Raw genomic sequence first — 14715 nt, forward strand, 5'->3', positions numbered from 1 at the left:
TAAAAAATAAAGCATACTGCCCTAACCGGTTTGGCTCAGTGGATAGAGCGTCGGCCTGCAGACTGAAGGGTCCCGGGTTCGATTCCGGTCAAGGGCATGTACCTTGGTTGCGGGCACATCCCCAGTGGGGAGTGTGCAGGAGGCAGCTGATCGATGTTTCTCTCTCATTGATGTTTGTAACGCTCTATCCCTCTCCCTTCCTCTCTGTAAAAAAATCAAAATATATTTAAAACATACTATGAACTTGTACATTAAAAAAAAAATTCAGTACATGAAAAAAACCCCCCAAATATAAGGGTTTGGATCTAAATGTATATGTACTTTATAACGTTTATTTTGTGTTTTATTACATAAAACGGTCATTTACAGTTACACAGTTCAGTCGCACGGTGTCTGGCGCTCGGTGGTCTGTGTGGCACGTCCAGGAGGGGCCTAGGGAGTGTGGAGCAACAGGACATGACACACGTGGGGGCCGTCCTGCATGCTTGGTGCGGCCACAGGGCCTAGTGTGTGCCCCGGGACCCCCGGACGCCCTGTGTTTGCTTTGGGACGTTCATCACGAGCACGGCCGCGAGAAGGCCCCGCAGTGCCCGCCTGCCCGGGTTTGCACTCGGGCCGCGCCGCCCGCCGAGGACACAGACACTGGGTTCGGACTGTGCGAGGCGGCGACTCCTGCCTTCTCAGAGGTCCTCCCTCTTTCGAATGATCATCTGCCGGATCAGATCGGCCACCTCAGGCCGGATGGCGTCCACGGACTCCTCGGGCCTCCAGGACCTGACCACGCGGCCCTCGGGGCTGACCAGGTACTTCCAGAAGTTCCACCTCGGCTCCTTGTTGGAAGAATCTGAAAGATAAGGATACATTTTCATTTTTAGGAGTGGTTTCAATTTTTGTCCAGATTTTCAGTTCTGGTAGGACCTTCCCACTTTAGAATCAGCCTCTAGGGTTGCCATCATGTCACAGACAAAAAGCAAAGCGCCAAACGAAGCCAACGCGAGACCCGAGGAACCTGATTCCTCTGTAGTCGGCGACTCCACCAACGCCCCGCTGAGCTAAAGTGACTGATTTCAGATCTGCTGATCTAAACAAAAAAATCACCTTGTCACCAGCTCAAAGCTTTCAGTTTCTTAACATTTTAAAAGATAAAATGATATTTTAAAAGTCCTTTGTAAAGGGAATGTGTAGGGTACTTTTCATATTAAATATAAGTTTTTCATATTGTTACCTATTACATAGCTGAAAATGGCAAGACATTTACAATAACCATATTTTGAGAAATTGTGACACGCTTTTGATGCTTTTTAATTTACATGAGAAATGTAGATTTTTCTCATTTATATCACCCTGGATTTATGCGCGTTGTTATTGACTGGCCTGAGAAAAAACATAACTGAAATTTATCAAGTGCCTGCTGTGTGCCTGGCAGCCACTCGGTGCTCTAAATGGACCGCCTGTGCGCTCTCCAGCAGCCCTGGGAGGTGGGCGGCGTCATTCTGCCCATTTTGCAGATGAGGAAAGTGGAGGTCCACGCACAGGTGTCGTGGCCAGTGAGGGGGAGCCCGGAGCGACGGCTGGGGGAGGACCCGGGCGTAGGCGACACCCGATGGGAGGAGGAGCTGGACCTGAGGCTTCTGGCTTAGGAGGCCGACCTCGCCCAGGAGAGGGCAGGGTAGGAAGAGCCCACGTGATTTCAGGCGAATCCCGGGGGGCAGCAGGGTGAGGGTGGGTGGGAAGGAGGACGCTGCAGGGGGGAAGAGGAGGCGGGACCACCTGGTCAGCAGGGGCGTGACAGAGCCGGACACAGCGAGCAGGGAGGGGAGTGGAGGGACGAGGCAGAGACAAGGGGCTGGCTCTCCTCTCAGAAACGGAGGAGGAGGAGGAGGCGGCGGCAGGAGGAGCAGCTTTCAGAGGCGGAGACGCTGTGCTTTGTGCTGGAGGAGAGCCAGCGAGGGCGCCTAGGTGACGGTGATACAGTGCAGCCCGTAGTCACTTCGGTGTCTGCTCTGCACACGGGGCCCAGTGACCTGCAGGGAAAACAGCCGAGGACCCGGCTGCCTCGTTGGATGAGAGGACGGCACCTGAAGGAACTGAGTCGGCCGGGCAGGCAGGGGACAGTCCTTCACGCTCACCTTAACCCATCCCCCAAGCGACCTGAGGGGGTGGACACACACAGTGATCATCTCACGTTACAAACGAAACAGGCACAGAGAAGGCCGGCGATGTGCCTGAAGCCGCACAGCAAAGGCCGGGGCTCGCGCTGGGCCAAAGCCTGTGCCTCCGTCACTCACCCTCACTGCCTTTCTGCCCCTGACTCCTGCCGCCAGCCCGACTGCAGACACGGCCCAGCACTGCTTCCTCCAAAAGAGGGTTCTATGCTGTTTTGAATTTTAGCAAAGACCCGGTAAACTGAGTATTATTCCTCCTTGAGGAACGTGAAGTCCAGCGCGGACATAAGTGCGGACGACAGGGCTGTGCACTGCTCACGGGAGGGGCCGGCCCAAAGCCCACTTCAAGACCAGGGGACTCCGTGGCCACTTCTCAAGCAACATGGTCAGTGAAATGACCACAAGGAATAAGATACAGTGGGATGGGTTTGTTCGTCATCCAAGAAGTCAAAGCGTTCATTTCAGGGAGGCCTAACTTCTAGAAGGCTCGAAAGGAGGGCATTTTGGCGCTCTGACGGCCTTATAGGACATGAGGTCGGACAGTGGTCCTGTTTTCGAAATGAAAGCAAGGAACGGCTTCCCATGGGCGGAGGGGAGACACTCACCGACAAGGAAGCGGAACGCGGGCTCCGCTTCAGGCCCCAGGATCTTAATCTTGTGGAAGATGGGGAAGGTGACTCCGTAGGTGCTCCTCGCGAAGGACACGACCTCCCTGCTGGGCCGGGGCTCGGCCTCCCCGAACTGGTTGCAGGGGAAGGCCAGCACGCTGAAGTGGAAGGGCCCGAACTCGCGGTGCAGCGCCTGCAGCGCCAGGTAGTTGCTGTCGGTGAGCCGGCAGTCGCTGGCCACGTTGGCAACTAGCGTGACCTCCCGGGAAGAGAAAACAGCCGAACAGAGAGTGAAGCAGGGAAGAGACCAGAAAAGGGCTCTGCCAGCCGCTGACAGAAGCCCTAACCCGGGGAACGCGGCCGGAGAGAGGGCTATGTCACAGCTGGGCACTCCCGCCCGGATGGGCCCAGGGCCTGGATGCCCCGTGGAGACGCAGGCAGACCCCCCCCCCCCCCCCCCCCCCCCCCGTTAAAGGCACCAGGTGCTCAGGAGGGTGTTTTAAGAAAGATGCTCATCGATAGAGTGCGTCCAATGCTGATGTCTCCACAGTCACATCACAGTTACCAGAATGTCCTAAACAACCTAAAGCATCGATGCAGCGTTTTAGTGAAAGCCGTTAAGATGGTGAGTTTATCAGAAGTAGGTGAGCTGTGAGCTCTGATGGCTGACGGGACATGCTGACGACATCACTTCGCTATAAATGATAACCTCCGGCCACTGGACTGAGAAAACCGACTCCACGGGGAGCACACGTGGCAAAGCAGAGAGGCAGCGACTTACTTTGCCTTTGAACTTCTCCAGGGAGACGGGCCTGCCCGCGGCGTCCTTCACCTCGAACCCGTAGAAGCCGCCGGGCGGGGCCGGGCGGGCCCTGAGCTGCAGCAGCAGCAGCGTCCCCGCGCACAGCGCCAGGCACAGCAGCACGGCCAGCACCTTGGCCCTCGGCCCCGAGCAGCGCAGGGGCTGCGCCGCCAGAGGCTCCATCTTGGAGGATGGAGGATCGGGAGGGAGGGCCCAGTGGATGGCTTTCGAGGAGGAGCTGAAACTCGAAACCCCAAACCCAGTTCCATGGAAAACCCGGAGGACGGACTCGGACTCGCCCACCCGCGGAGCCGGCGGCCCTCCTCTGACGGAGGCGGGGAGGCCGCCCTGGAGTTCCCGGGGCTGTGTAATGCCATCTGCACCTTCTGCCAGGAGTCAGGACGTGGTTGGTAGCTCCCTCGCTCGCCCAACAAAGACATGATTCCCCCAGCAGGTGGCGCCCTTGTCCCTGGGAAGCGGAGGGCTGGGTACCCAGAGCACATGACCTGGGACCGCAGGGCGGGCACATGACGGGCGTGGATGTAGCACACGCTCTGTGAGCTCAAGGAATTGATGATAAAACCCCTGAGAGGCTCCTGCTCCGACCTCCCCTAGCGAAGGCCATGCCGGTGGACAGAGTAGAAGTAAGTGGATGATAAACGATGGCTTAAAACCCTCCTCTGCCGGAAAGGACACGGCAGTGCCTGTTTTCCATGTTTTTGGTCGTGACCGACGGTAGGAAATGAGCTTTGCCGTCGAACAGGTGGCCGAGGAGCTCCGCGAAGCCCACTTCCCACTCGCACATCCATGCGCCCGGCTCAGGGGCACCTTGGAGCACTGAGTTCTGAAGGCGGTTTCACGTTTCACCGATGGGCTGCGACCTGTCGGTGAGAAAACCTCGGACTCTGTAAGGAAGCGGAATTTAACAAATCAGATAATTCACCGAGAAGGCACCGCTGCTGGGGCGCAGCCTCCAGCTGCCTGATTCTCATCTCTGTCCCCCCCTGGCTGCCCCCACGGGAGCCCTTCCCGCCACGCCGGCCCTGCCTCCGCCTCCGTGGGGCACGTGGAGGTAGCTGAGCAAAGCCCACAGCGCAGCCGGGCAGAGCCAACGCCACTTGCTTCGCGGCCCGGGAGGAGCGGCTACAACAGAAGCTCTGTCTCCTGAACACAGTTCCAGCAGAGAACAAAAGTGTATCCGGCACGATCACCCGGCAACTGTGACAGTTCCACTCGGGGTCTCTGGCCGAGCCACTGAGCAGCAGGGTTCCTGGAACCCCGCTGTGAGAACCGGGGCACGCCCCCCACCCCCATCTGTCCCAATTCAAGCAACGGCTGGGAGACATGCGGCCTGGCGGAAACAAGACCTTTAATGCATGTCGAGAGCCGGTGTCTGAGGGCGGGACGCGGAGCAGCGATCAATCGATGGATTGATCACAGGCTATTTACTCCTCCCCTCCTGCCTTGGGCTGTTGTTTTAAATGGGTCGAGGCCTTTCTAGTTGTCTCCACTCCCCTTGCTGGGGACCTTCCTGGAGAATGTGCTGCTGTCACACCGCTCTCCTGCCCTCCCCTCCCTGTACCGTCTGCCCACTGGCCACAGGCTGTTCTTTTCTGTGAAGATGGGCCCTCGAGGCCTGTCTCCTACGGCCAAGCAGCTTCCTGCCTCGCTGCCGGGGCCGGGGGCCTGGCACTGCCCACCCGGCGCTGGGGAGAAACCGCCCCTCGGCCCCCCAGCCCCCCAGGCCTCACGCCCCAGGGCAGGTGCACACTCGGCCTGAGAAAGGTCAGGCCGCGCTTGTTTGGTTTCCAGAGCGACAGGCCTCCTTGGAGTGCCCCTGCCCCTGGGGTAGATGTGTCTCATGTCTGGTCCACACGCGTATGGCAACCAGCTCCTCAGGCTGTGCACGCGTGGGCCCAGGAACCAGCCCCCAGTGAATTCACAGGTCGCCTGGAGAACGTGAACATGAACGGGGCAGGCGACCATCCCCCAGGGGCCCTGGCTGAGGGAGGAGGAGAGGCTGACTGTCCCCAGGCAGCGCGGGGGGTGGGGGGGGTGGGGGGGCGGGGGAGGGTGGGATGGGGGGGTCGGGAGGTGGGGACGGACGGGGGTTATTTTGATGAAATCATTACAATAGATTCCAGGAACTCGCAGGAAGGGACCCAGAGCCTGGCCTTGGAGAGGCCAAGATGATGCCGCAGACACTGGCCGGAGGCTCACAGCCCGAGGTGAAGCAGCCGCGCAGCCTGGGTTCCCGTGGGGCGACTGGAAACTCCCGCGATGGGAGAAATACTTAGAAAGCTCAGGCAGCCCGGCCGCCGTGGCTCAGGGGTTGAGCGCTGACCTAGGAACTAGGAGGTCAGGGTTCAATTCCCGGTCAGGGCACAGGCCTGGGTTGTGGGCTCGATCCCCAGTGTGGGGCGTGCAGGAGGCAGCCGACCCATGATTCTCTCTCATCGTTGATGTTTCTCTCTCTCCCTCTCCCTTCCTCTCTGAAGTAAATAAAAAATATCCTATATAATAAAGAGCTAACATGCTAATTAGACCAAACAGCTGAACGACCATCCTGATGACATTCCAGACGAATCTGGGGCTGCGAGGGCTGAGCCCCTTGCACGAATTCCGTGCACCGGACCTCTAGTGTGTATAAAAAAGAAATCGCTGGAAGGGGCTTAAGGTGTATCCTGATGTGACCCGGAAGGGCCACTGGCTGGCTGCCGGGCCAGCCACGCTAAGAGACGCAGCCCGTGAGGGCAGCCGTGGCCGTGGCCGTGGCCAGACAGGAGGGAGGGGGGCTGACAGGGCTGAGCCCCGCGGAGCGTGGTGGCGGGACACGGTCTCTGGACCACCTGCCTGAAGGGTCCGCACGCCCGGCAGGAAGAGGAGGCGCTGAGTTTCACGCGAGGAGAGGGACTGGCCATCACGGTCAAGCTGAGTGTTGAGACCTTGGCGTCGATGGCTCGTGACCGGCCGCCGCTGTGTGGGGCTGTGGCCGTGGCAGGTGGGCAGGGGGCTGGGGACACATGCCTGGGAGCCAGTGGGTCATTGTTGTTGTTAATCCTCACCTTTTTCTTTTATTTTAAATAATTCTTTATTGTTGAAAGTATTACAGATGCCCCCTTTCCCCCCATTGACCCCTCTCCACCCCCTCCCCCTCCTCCTCCCCCAGGCTCCCCCCCCCTCCCGTTGTCTGTGCCCACGGGCCATGCATATGTGGATACAAGGTCTTTGGTTGGTCACCTCCTCCCCCCTCCCCCCGCCTTCCCGCTGGGATTCTACACTCTGTTCCATGCTTCTGAGGGTATTTTCCCATTGATTTCAGAGAGAGGGGAAGAGAGAGAGAAACATCGATGTGAGAGAAACACAGGGATTGGTTGCCTCCTGCACGAGCCCCAACCGGGGCCCCGGGCAGGGGTGGAGCCTGCAACTGAGGTACGTGCCCTTGACTGGAATCGAATCCAGGACCCTTCAGTTTGCAGGCCGACGCTCTACCCACTGAGCCACACCGGCGAGGGTGCTAAAGGGTCATCTTGGCGACTTCTGTCTCGACCTCAAGGTGTCCCCAGGGTCCCTCCTGGGATGTGGGGGGTCCCCCCCTCGCCCTCCACATATTTGTATCAGATTGTTTGCTATTAGATGTGTGTGTTCCTATTGCATTTTGTTACTTCCTGACCTTGTTTTCAACCCCTCGCGGTTCCCATACGTTCTCTGTGCTCAGAATTCCTCCTGATTTAGTGCCAGCACGACGTGCCTCTCGAGGTAAACAAGCCAGGCCGATGTGCGTGGAGCATCGAGTCATTCAGCCCTCTTCCCTCCTTTGTCTTGTTTCTTATCTCCCTCTTCCTCTCTGTTAATAAGCGCTCGCGTCACGTCAAACTGTGTGACAGGCATTTCCCGGACGGGAGGTGGGCCTGGGACAGCAGTTCCAAACGCCGGGATGAGCCGCCCGTCCACAGGGCGCCGCCCGCGCTGCGGCCACACCCACCACCCCTGGGGCCGGGCCGTCCGCACGCCGTTCGTTACTGACTCCGCATTATTAGATGGGGAGTATCTGACACAGGAGGAGAAGCACGTGTGAAAGGGCGGAGAGACTGTGCCCTAGTATTCTGATAACCTAGGACAGTGGTCGGCAAACCGCGGCTCGCGAGCCCCATGCGGCTCTTTGGCTCCTTGAATGTGGCTCTTCCACAAAATACCCCGTGCGGGCGCGCACGTACAGTGCGAAGTTGACTTAAAACCTTAAGTAAAGTTTATTAAGTTAATTTTAGGGAACGTTGTGGAGTGAAAGAAGATGCAGTGTCGAGGATTGAGAAAGGTTTGTGGAGATGGTTTGGACAGATAGAGAGGATGAACGAAAGGAGATGGACGAAACAAGTATACAAGACGAGTGTGGATGGGAGAGTTGGAAGGGGTCGACCTCAGCGAACGTACCTCCATCAGATTGAGGACATTTTTAGCAAAGGCCAGCTTAGGAGTCCCCTAATCAAGTTAATAACAATGTACCTACCTATATAGTTTAAGTTTAAAAAATTTGGCTCTCAAAAGAAATTTCAGTCGGTGTACTGTTGATATTTGGCCCTGTTGACTGATGAGTTTGCCGACCACTGTCCTAGGAGGTTATCTGCCTACCCTCCTACCTACCTGTCTCTCCCTCCTACTTTCAGAGGAGTTTGGGTTCACAGCGAATGAAGGGGAAGGACAGAGTTCTCCTACCTCCCCCCCAACATGTGCCCGGCCTCCCACTGTCCATACCCCACACAGACGGCGCGTTCGTCACAATGGACGGGCCTGTGTGATATGTCACTGTGACCCCAGCCACGTGGGCAGCGGGTTCAGTCTTCGGTTGTAGATGCTGTGGGTCTGACACACATGGAGTGACAAGCATCCGCCATGACAGTGTCTGCTCTAAGGGCCCCTTGTACGTCACCCATCCCTCCCACCCCCCTCCCACCCCTGCAGACTCCTCACTGTCTCCATGGTTTGCTTTCGCTAGAACGGCATGCAGTTGGAATCCTGCAGCCGGAGCTGTGCAGAGTGGCTTCCTGCACTCGTGCGTATTAGGGCGCCTCCATGTCTGCCCAGGGCTCGCTCGCTGTACTGAGCACTGAAATGATATCCCATCTCCCGGATGGATCGCGTCTATCATCCACTCACCTGCTCAAGCACGTCCTCGTTGCTTCCGAGTTTGGGCACCTCCGAGTAACGGACCTGTTTGTCCATCGCATTGACCCGTGTGCCTCCTCTTTGCCACCCCGCCCTGCCCTGGTTCCTACAGTCCCTGGCCAGCCGTGACGTCGGATGGTGCCGGTCCCTCACCTTGGCGCTTCTCACTCAGGGTTGTGTTGACCATTCTGGCACTTTTCCCTCCAGATAAACCTCAGAATCTGTTTGTCCATAAAAAAAACTTACCGGGATCGCACTGAGTCTGTAAATCAACTTGGAGAGAACTGCCATCTTGACAGTATTGGGTCTTCTCATCCACGCACGTGGACGGCCACCGATTTATTTAATTTTCTTTGATGAGAGTTTTGTCATTTCCTCACAGTCATTGCACACTTTTTGTTAGATTTCTACCCAAGTGTTTCCTCTTTGGGGGGATCAATGAGAACTTTTCAGATCGACTCTCTGAACAACTTTCAAATATGCAACACGGTAAACACACCCTTACGATTTTCTAATTTCACACCGGAAGTTTTACTTGAGTTTTGTAGAACCGTTGCTGGCAGAGTCTGGTGCCAGAACAGCCTCGCCTCTGCCACGCCTGCAGGTGCCCCGGTGCCGCCGGCCGCCCAGCAGCTGCTCCTGGTGGAGGGAGCATCGCGGGATCACGCTTTGCTCAGCTGCGGTCGAGGGGCCCGCGGGGCGCCGGGGTGGGCTCAGTTCCTGTAGATCGTGTCGTTCTCAGCCGAGAGATGAGAAGGCTGTGGCCTGTGGTCTGACGTCGCTGGGGTGTTTTGATGAGAATTGAAACTGAACCCCAGATACGGTCCCGACCTCAGGGAGTCCCGGGGGGCCGCCCGCCAGGAGCAGCGAGAAGGGCCAAAGGCGGTGGATCCGTGTTCACTGACGGGCCTCCGAGTCGGCTCAGGCCCACGGCGGTGCTGATGTGGCGGACAGAATCGCACACGTGTCTTCGGCTTTACAACCTCATGTGACAGGAGGAATGCCCAGCGCGTGAGGCGGCGTCTCGTGTCTCCCCACAGGATCCGCCGTTGCCCCCGCCTGGCCTGCGAGTCTCTGTCTGAGGCAAGGCCACGGGCTCTCGTGGGAGCGTGGGTTCAGACTAACACGCGGTCGGTCCTCTTTGTTTCTCCCTCTGCAACCGACCCTCCGTTTCATCGAGACGACCGCTGTCTTTTTAAATTTTTTTTATTGATTTTTTTACAGAGAGGAAGGGAGAGGGACAGAGAGTCAGAAACATTGACGAGAGAGAAACATTGATCAGCTGCCTCCTGCATACCCCCCACTGAGGATGTGCCCGCAACCAAGGCACATGCCCTTGACCGGAATCGAACCCTGGACCCTTCAGTCCTTAGGCCGACGCTTTATCCCTTGAGCCGGTCAGGGCACGACCACTGTCTTTACTTCATTGTTTCCCATCACCTGCGAGGATCGGCAGGGCCCCCAGGACCGCGGGGGGTGCAGCCTGGCTCCCCGCAGGCTGACGGCTCAGAGACAAGCCCGTCCCAGCAGGTGCGGGGATGCACGCTGCTCCCGGCAGCCAGGCGTGAGGACCCGGCGCCCGGGGCCTCGGTGAGACGGGAGTGACTGTGCAGACCAGGCCTTGGACGCTGAAACGGCGTCATGCGTCCCGCGCTCTGGCCGACACCTGCAGCTGGATTTTGGAGGAGCCAGCTGGGCCTCGGCCTGCTGTCCGCACGGCGTCCCACCCACACGGGGCTCATGCAGTGGCAGCTCCGTGTGCAGTGCTCACGCTCAGCAGGCTCCTGGGTGCTGCTGGGGCACGAGGAGCACGCATTTGTTTACGCACGAGGACGACGGCACGGATGGCGGACTGCTCGTAGGCACTTACTGTAAACATGGATACGTCGAATCCGTCAAACAACGACAAGTGTCCTCCCAAGAGACACCGGAAGAGGAGGCCTGTGGCTCCAGGGGCCGACCCTGAGCCTGTGGCCACAGGGCAAGGGCGGCCCGAGCTGCAGGAGCCCAAGGGGCAGGGGCGGGCCTGGAGCCCCGAGGGAGGCCCTGCTGGCTCCCAGGGCCCGCAGGGAGGACATGCCTGCTGCTGAAGCCACGCATGTGCGCACGTCGGTGTGGCAGCCACAGGACACGGGTGTGAGGGGGACAAGCGCCACCTTAGGCCGGCCACGCTGCCGGGTCCCCGACGGCTCAGCACCGCGGAGGAGGCCGGCTCTGGAGGCGGCGGTTCCGCCGGGCCCGGGGCTGGGAGGGATCCGTGGCCACACCCGGCGGCTTCCCAGCCTCAGCACCAGCTGGACAGTGGCCACCAGCCTCCTCTCCCACCGGCCACCAGGCTGGGCGCTGCCTGGCCTTGAGCCCAGACACCTGCGGGCACGGCCGCAGAGGACGGCCCGGCCTGTGGGGGGCGCTGCTGCCAGCCCTGGCCCTGAGCGCCCGCGCCCACGTCTAAGCGACAGTGAGGTGTGGCCCGTCTCCCGCGTGGGTGCTGAGGGTCCAGTGGACGAGGGGCCTTCCGAGGGGGTGCGGCTCTGAGCTTCTCGCTCAGGGGACGGGCTTTGCTTCCTCCGTGGCGTGTCCCACACCCGTCTCTGACCCTCTCCCTCCTCTCTCTGCTCCCTCCCCCCTCCTGTCCTCCTCCCCTCTCCTGCCCCCTCCGTCTCCTCCTCACCCCTCCTCCCACTCGGCACCCTTCTGCGATTCTAACCTGCCTCCCTGGGTTAGTTTTGCCTTATGCCAACCTTCAGAGAAATGGAGTCACTCAGAAAATACCACCTTTTTCGTCTGGCTTGTCCCGCTCAACATCACGTTTGTAAGGTCAGTTCATGCCGCTGCCTGCGGCGGGAGTCGCCCTCTTCCATCGCTGGGCCGTAGTCCATCGCACAGCCGCACAGCCGCGGCCGAGTTTCCTGTGGGTGGCTGTCTGGGCCATTTCCAATCCTGACTCTGTGTGTCACCCGAGACGTGGGTGACACGGGTGACACGGGTGCCTGCCCGCCCCGGCCCCTCCCCGGCCAGGCTGTGGCCCTGCCTCGCTTCGCCGGCGGGGACCTGCCCCCGGGAGCGACAGACGAGGACCCGGCGCAGTCGTGCAAGTGATTTTTTTTTTAAAAATATATTTTATTGATTTTTTACAGAGAGGAAGGGAGAGGGATAGAGAGTTAGAAACATCAATGAGCGAGAAACATCCATCAGCTGCCTCCCGCACACTCCCCAGTGGGGATGTGCCCGCAACCCAGGTACATGCCCCTGGCCGGAATTGAACCCGGGACGCTTCAGTCCGCAGGCCGACGCTCTATCCACTGAGCCACACCAGTCAGGGCGCAAGTGATTTTACTGATGGCGGGACTGAGGCGCGGCAGCAAGTGCAGCGGCGGTCAGCGACCTAAGCCGCCCTTCGCATCGTCTCCCTGATCCAGCTGAGGTACTTCTGGGAGAGCAGCATGTAGACGCCAGGGCCCCGGGGGTCCCCGCACTTGCCTGGCTTCCCGAAGGACGTGACGCCCCGGAAGGTGCCCTCGCAGATCAGGGGGCTCCCGGAATCCCCCTGCGAGACAGGAGGGGGGCTGTGAGCTCCGAGCACGCCACGGAGCGCGGAGTTAAGACCGACCGTCACTTAATGGAAAGTTAGCGCTTAAAAACCCGACCGCTGGGGATATTTTAATGTTTTTAAATCGATCGGCTTAACGTGCGGACCAGTGAGAGTTACAGTGAAACGTGTACTGCTGTTTGTTATCCTGTGACTTTGAGATCCAGTCTCTGCTTTAGGAAAGGAACTCTCCTGCTTGTCATTTTCTCAAAAGCTGAAGAACTCGGGGTCGAATCGTCAAATGATGGGATTTAGGCAAAAAAGAGAAACCACGGTTTTTCGTTTCTCCAGCGGACAACTGTCTTCCCAAAGAAGGAAAACCAAAGCCTGTCCCGTCACCCTCTCCCATGGACACCCTTCTCCCCGCGCCTCCCGCGTGAGGGCTGCGGACGGAGGCTCCGGCCTCAGGGATTGCACGTCCAGCTCAGCCTGCACAGCGGAGGCTCCTGGGGCTGGGAACCCACTCTCTCCTCCCCACGGGGCCTCCCGGCGTGTCCTCCCGGGGGATTCTAGAGTCAACCTCGTGTCACAGGAGGCCCGGCGTCCGGGCGGGTGGTGCCATGAGGGCCATGCCTGGGCCTTGGGGCCTCGCTGGGACCTCCCTTTCCTGCAAGAACAGGCCCAGGAGGGTGTGAAGTGAGGAGCCTGAGAAGCGGGGCCCTCCCCGCACAGATACATGGCACCCGCCTAACGCAGTGCCTGACTGTCCCCGGAGTCCTTCAGGTGGAATCCACCAACGGCACTGAGTGCCGACAAGGGATGGCTAAGCGTGGATGGGGGGGAGGGCAGGTGGCAGGGGTCTCCGGATGCTGCATGTGGTTCTCACAGCGGTGAGGGCAGGAGAGGACGGGTGGCGGGGGAGTGGAAGGCTCTGAGGGCAGGTGCCACCCTCCCCTGGGACTGGCCCAGCCTGGTCCCGAAGGCAAGGCCGTCAGCTTCTGCCGACGAAAAGCAGCGGGAAGGGGGACAGACTCTGGTTCCCACATCCCACACCCCATTCTCCTCTTGGATGAGGCTCAGGGTCTCTGGAAAAGGCGGGAGGTGACGAGCCAGCGCCCAGAGCTCAAACACGGCAAGTGCGTCTCCTGCCTCCCTCCTCCCGCGGGGCCCTGACCCGTCCCTTCTCCGTGGGCCACTCTCGGAAGCTGTTTCCTGGGGACTGAGCTCGGGTCCCGGAGGCTGTGGGGTCTCGCTGAGCCCTCAGTTGGCTTGAGAATGACAGGCCTTTCAGACCTGCCGGGGCACACGGCAGAGGCATTTGGGGGTGTGCTGAGATGTGGGGAGCAGGGCACAGAAGGGCTCTTCTGAGTGTTACATATGTTAAAATCTATAATAAAAGCGTCATATGCTAATTAGACCGGACGTCCTTCAGGATGTCCTTCCAGATGACCTTCCAGATGAAGCCGGGGCTGCGAGGAAAGCCCGGGTCCTGGGTGCCTGCCGGCGGCCGGGGAAAGGAAGGCCTACTCTTGCACGAATTTCGTGCATTGGGCCTCTAGTATATATATATGCTCCAGAGAGGAAGGGAGAGGGAGAGAGAGAGAAACATCAATGATGAGAGACTCATTATTGGCTTCAGTCCGCAGACCGAAGCTCTATCCACTGAGCCAAACAGGCTAGGGCTACGTTTGGGTAGACATACGTTAACATGAGGCGGAAAAACCATTGCTTCTCTGGTGGCTTTGATATAAAATCCAGAAGAGACCACAGTCCACCCAGGCACTAGGAGCCAACCTGTCCTTTTTGCTGAGCAACCCCCTTAGCGGAAGCCACGGCCACGAGAGGACTGAGCATGACGAGAGGACTGAGCGTGACGAGAGGACTGAGCGTGACGAGAGGACTCAGCGTGACGAGAGGGCTAAGCGTGACGAGAGGACTCAGCGTGACGAGAGGACTCAGCGTGACGAGAGGGCTCAGCGTGACGAGAGGACTAAGCGTGACGAGAGGACTGAGCGTGACGAGAGGACTTAGCGTGACGAAAGGACTGAGCGTGACGAGAGGGCTCAGCGTGACGAGAGGGCTCAGCGTGACGAGAGGACTCAGCGTGACAAGAGGGCTCAGCGTGACGAGAGGGCTCAGCGTGACGAGAGGACTCAGCGTGACGAGAGGGCTCAGCGTGACGAGAGGGCTCAGCGTGACGAGAGGACTCAGCGTGACGAGAGGACTCAGCGTGACGAGAGGACTGAGCGTGACGAGAGGACTCAGCGTGACGAGAGGACTCAGCGTGACGAGAGGACTGAGCGTGACGAGAGGACTGAGCGTGACGAGAGGGCTCAGCGTGACGAGAGGGCTCAGCGTGACGAGAGGGCTAAGCGTGACGAGAGGACTCAGCGTGACGAGAGGGCTAAGCGTGACGAGAGGGCTCAGCGTGACGAGAGGACTCAGCGT

General features: G+C 59.2%; 2 protein-coding genes across 4 annotated transcripts in view; both read right to left on the reverse strand.

Annotated features, from left to right (window-relative positions):
• Positions 1–312: 312 nt before the first annotated feature.
• On the reverse strand, positions 313–4000 carry GPX8 (glutathione peroxidase 8 (putative); the record flags this gene model as incomplete). 3 transcript variants are annotated; one of them, XM_081089936.1, is made up of 3 exons in its annotated part: positions 313–844; positions 2771–3032; positions 3555–4000. In XM_081089936.1, 3 exons carry the CDS (start codon positions 3756–3758, stop codon positions 681–683), a joined length of 630 nt encoding a protein of 209 aa, XP_080946062.1. In that variant the 3' UTR covers positions 313–680. The 3 variants fall into 3 exon arrangements, with proteins under 3 accessions (XP_080946062.1, XP_080946064.1, XP_080946063.1); XM_081089938.1 differs by having other exon boundaries at positions 2771–2966; positions 3555–3758; XM_081089937.1 differs by having other exon boundaries at positions 2771–3022; positions 3555–3758.
• Positions 4001–11847: 7847 nt separating this feature from the next.
• GZMA (granzyme A) overlaps positions 11848–14715 on the reverse strand; it is a gene marked incomplete at its 5' end in the record, with an annotated part of 9923 nt that continues 7055 nt past the window's right edge. The window contains one exon of the mRNA XM_081090118.1: positions 11848–12285. Within this exon, the coding sequence (XP_080946244.1) occupies positions 12124–12285 (162 nt within the window). The 3' untranslated portion in view covers positions 11848–12123. The remainder of the gene's footprint in view (positions 12286–14715) is intronic.

The sequence above is a fragment of the Myotis nattereri genome (genome assembly GCF_964212035.1).
Source record: "Myotis nattereri genome assembly, chromosome: 4".
Taxonomy (NCBI): Eukaryota; Metazoa; Chordata; class Mammalia; order Chiroptera; family Vespertilionidae; genus Myotis; species Myotis nattereri.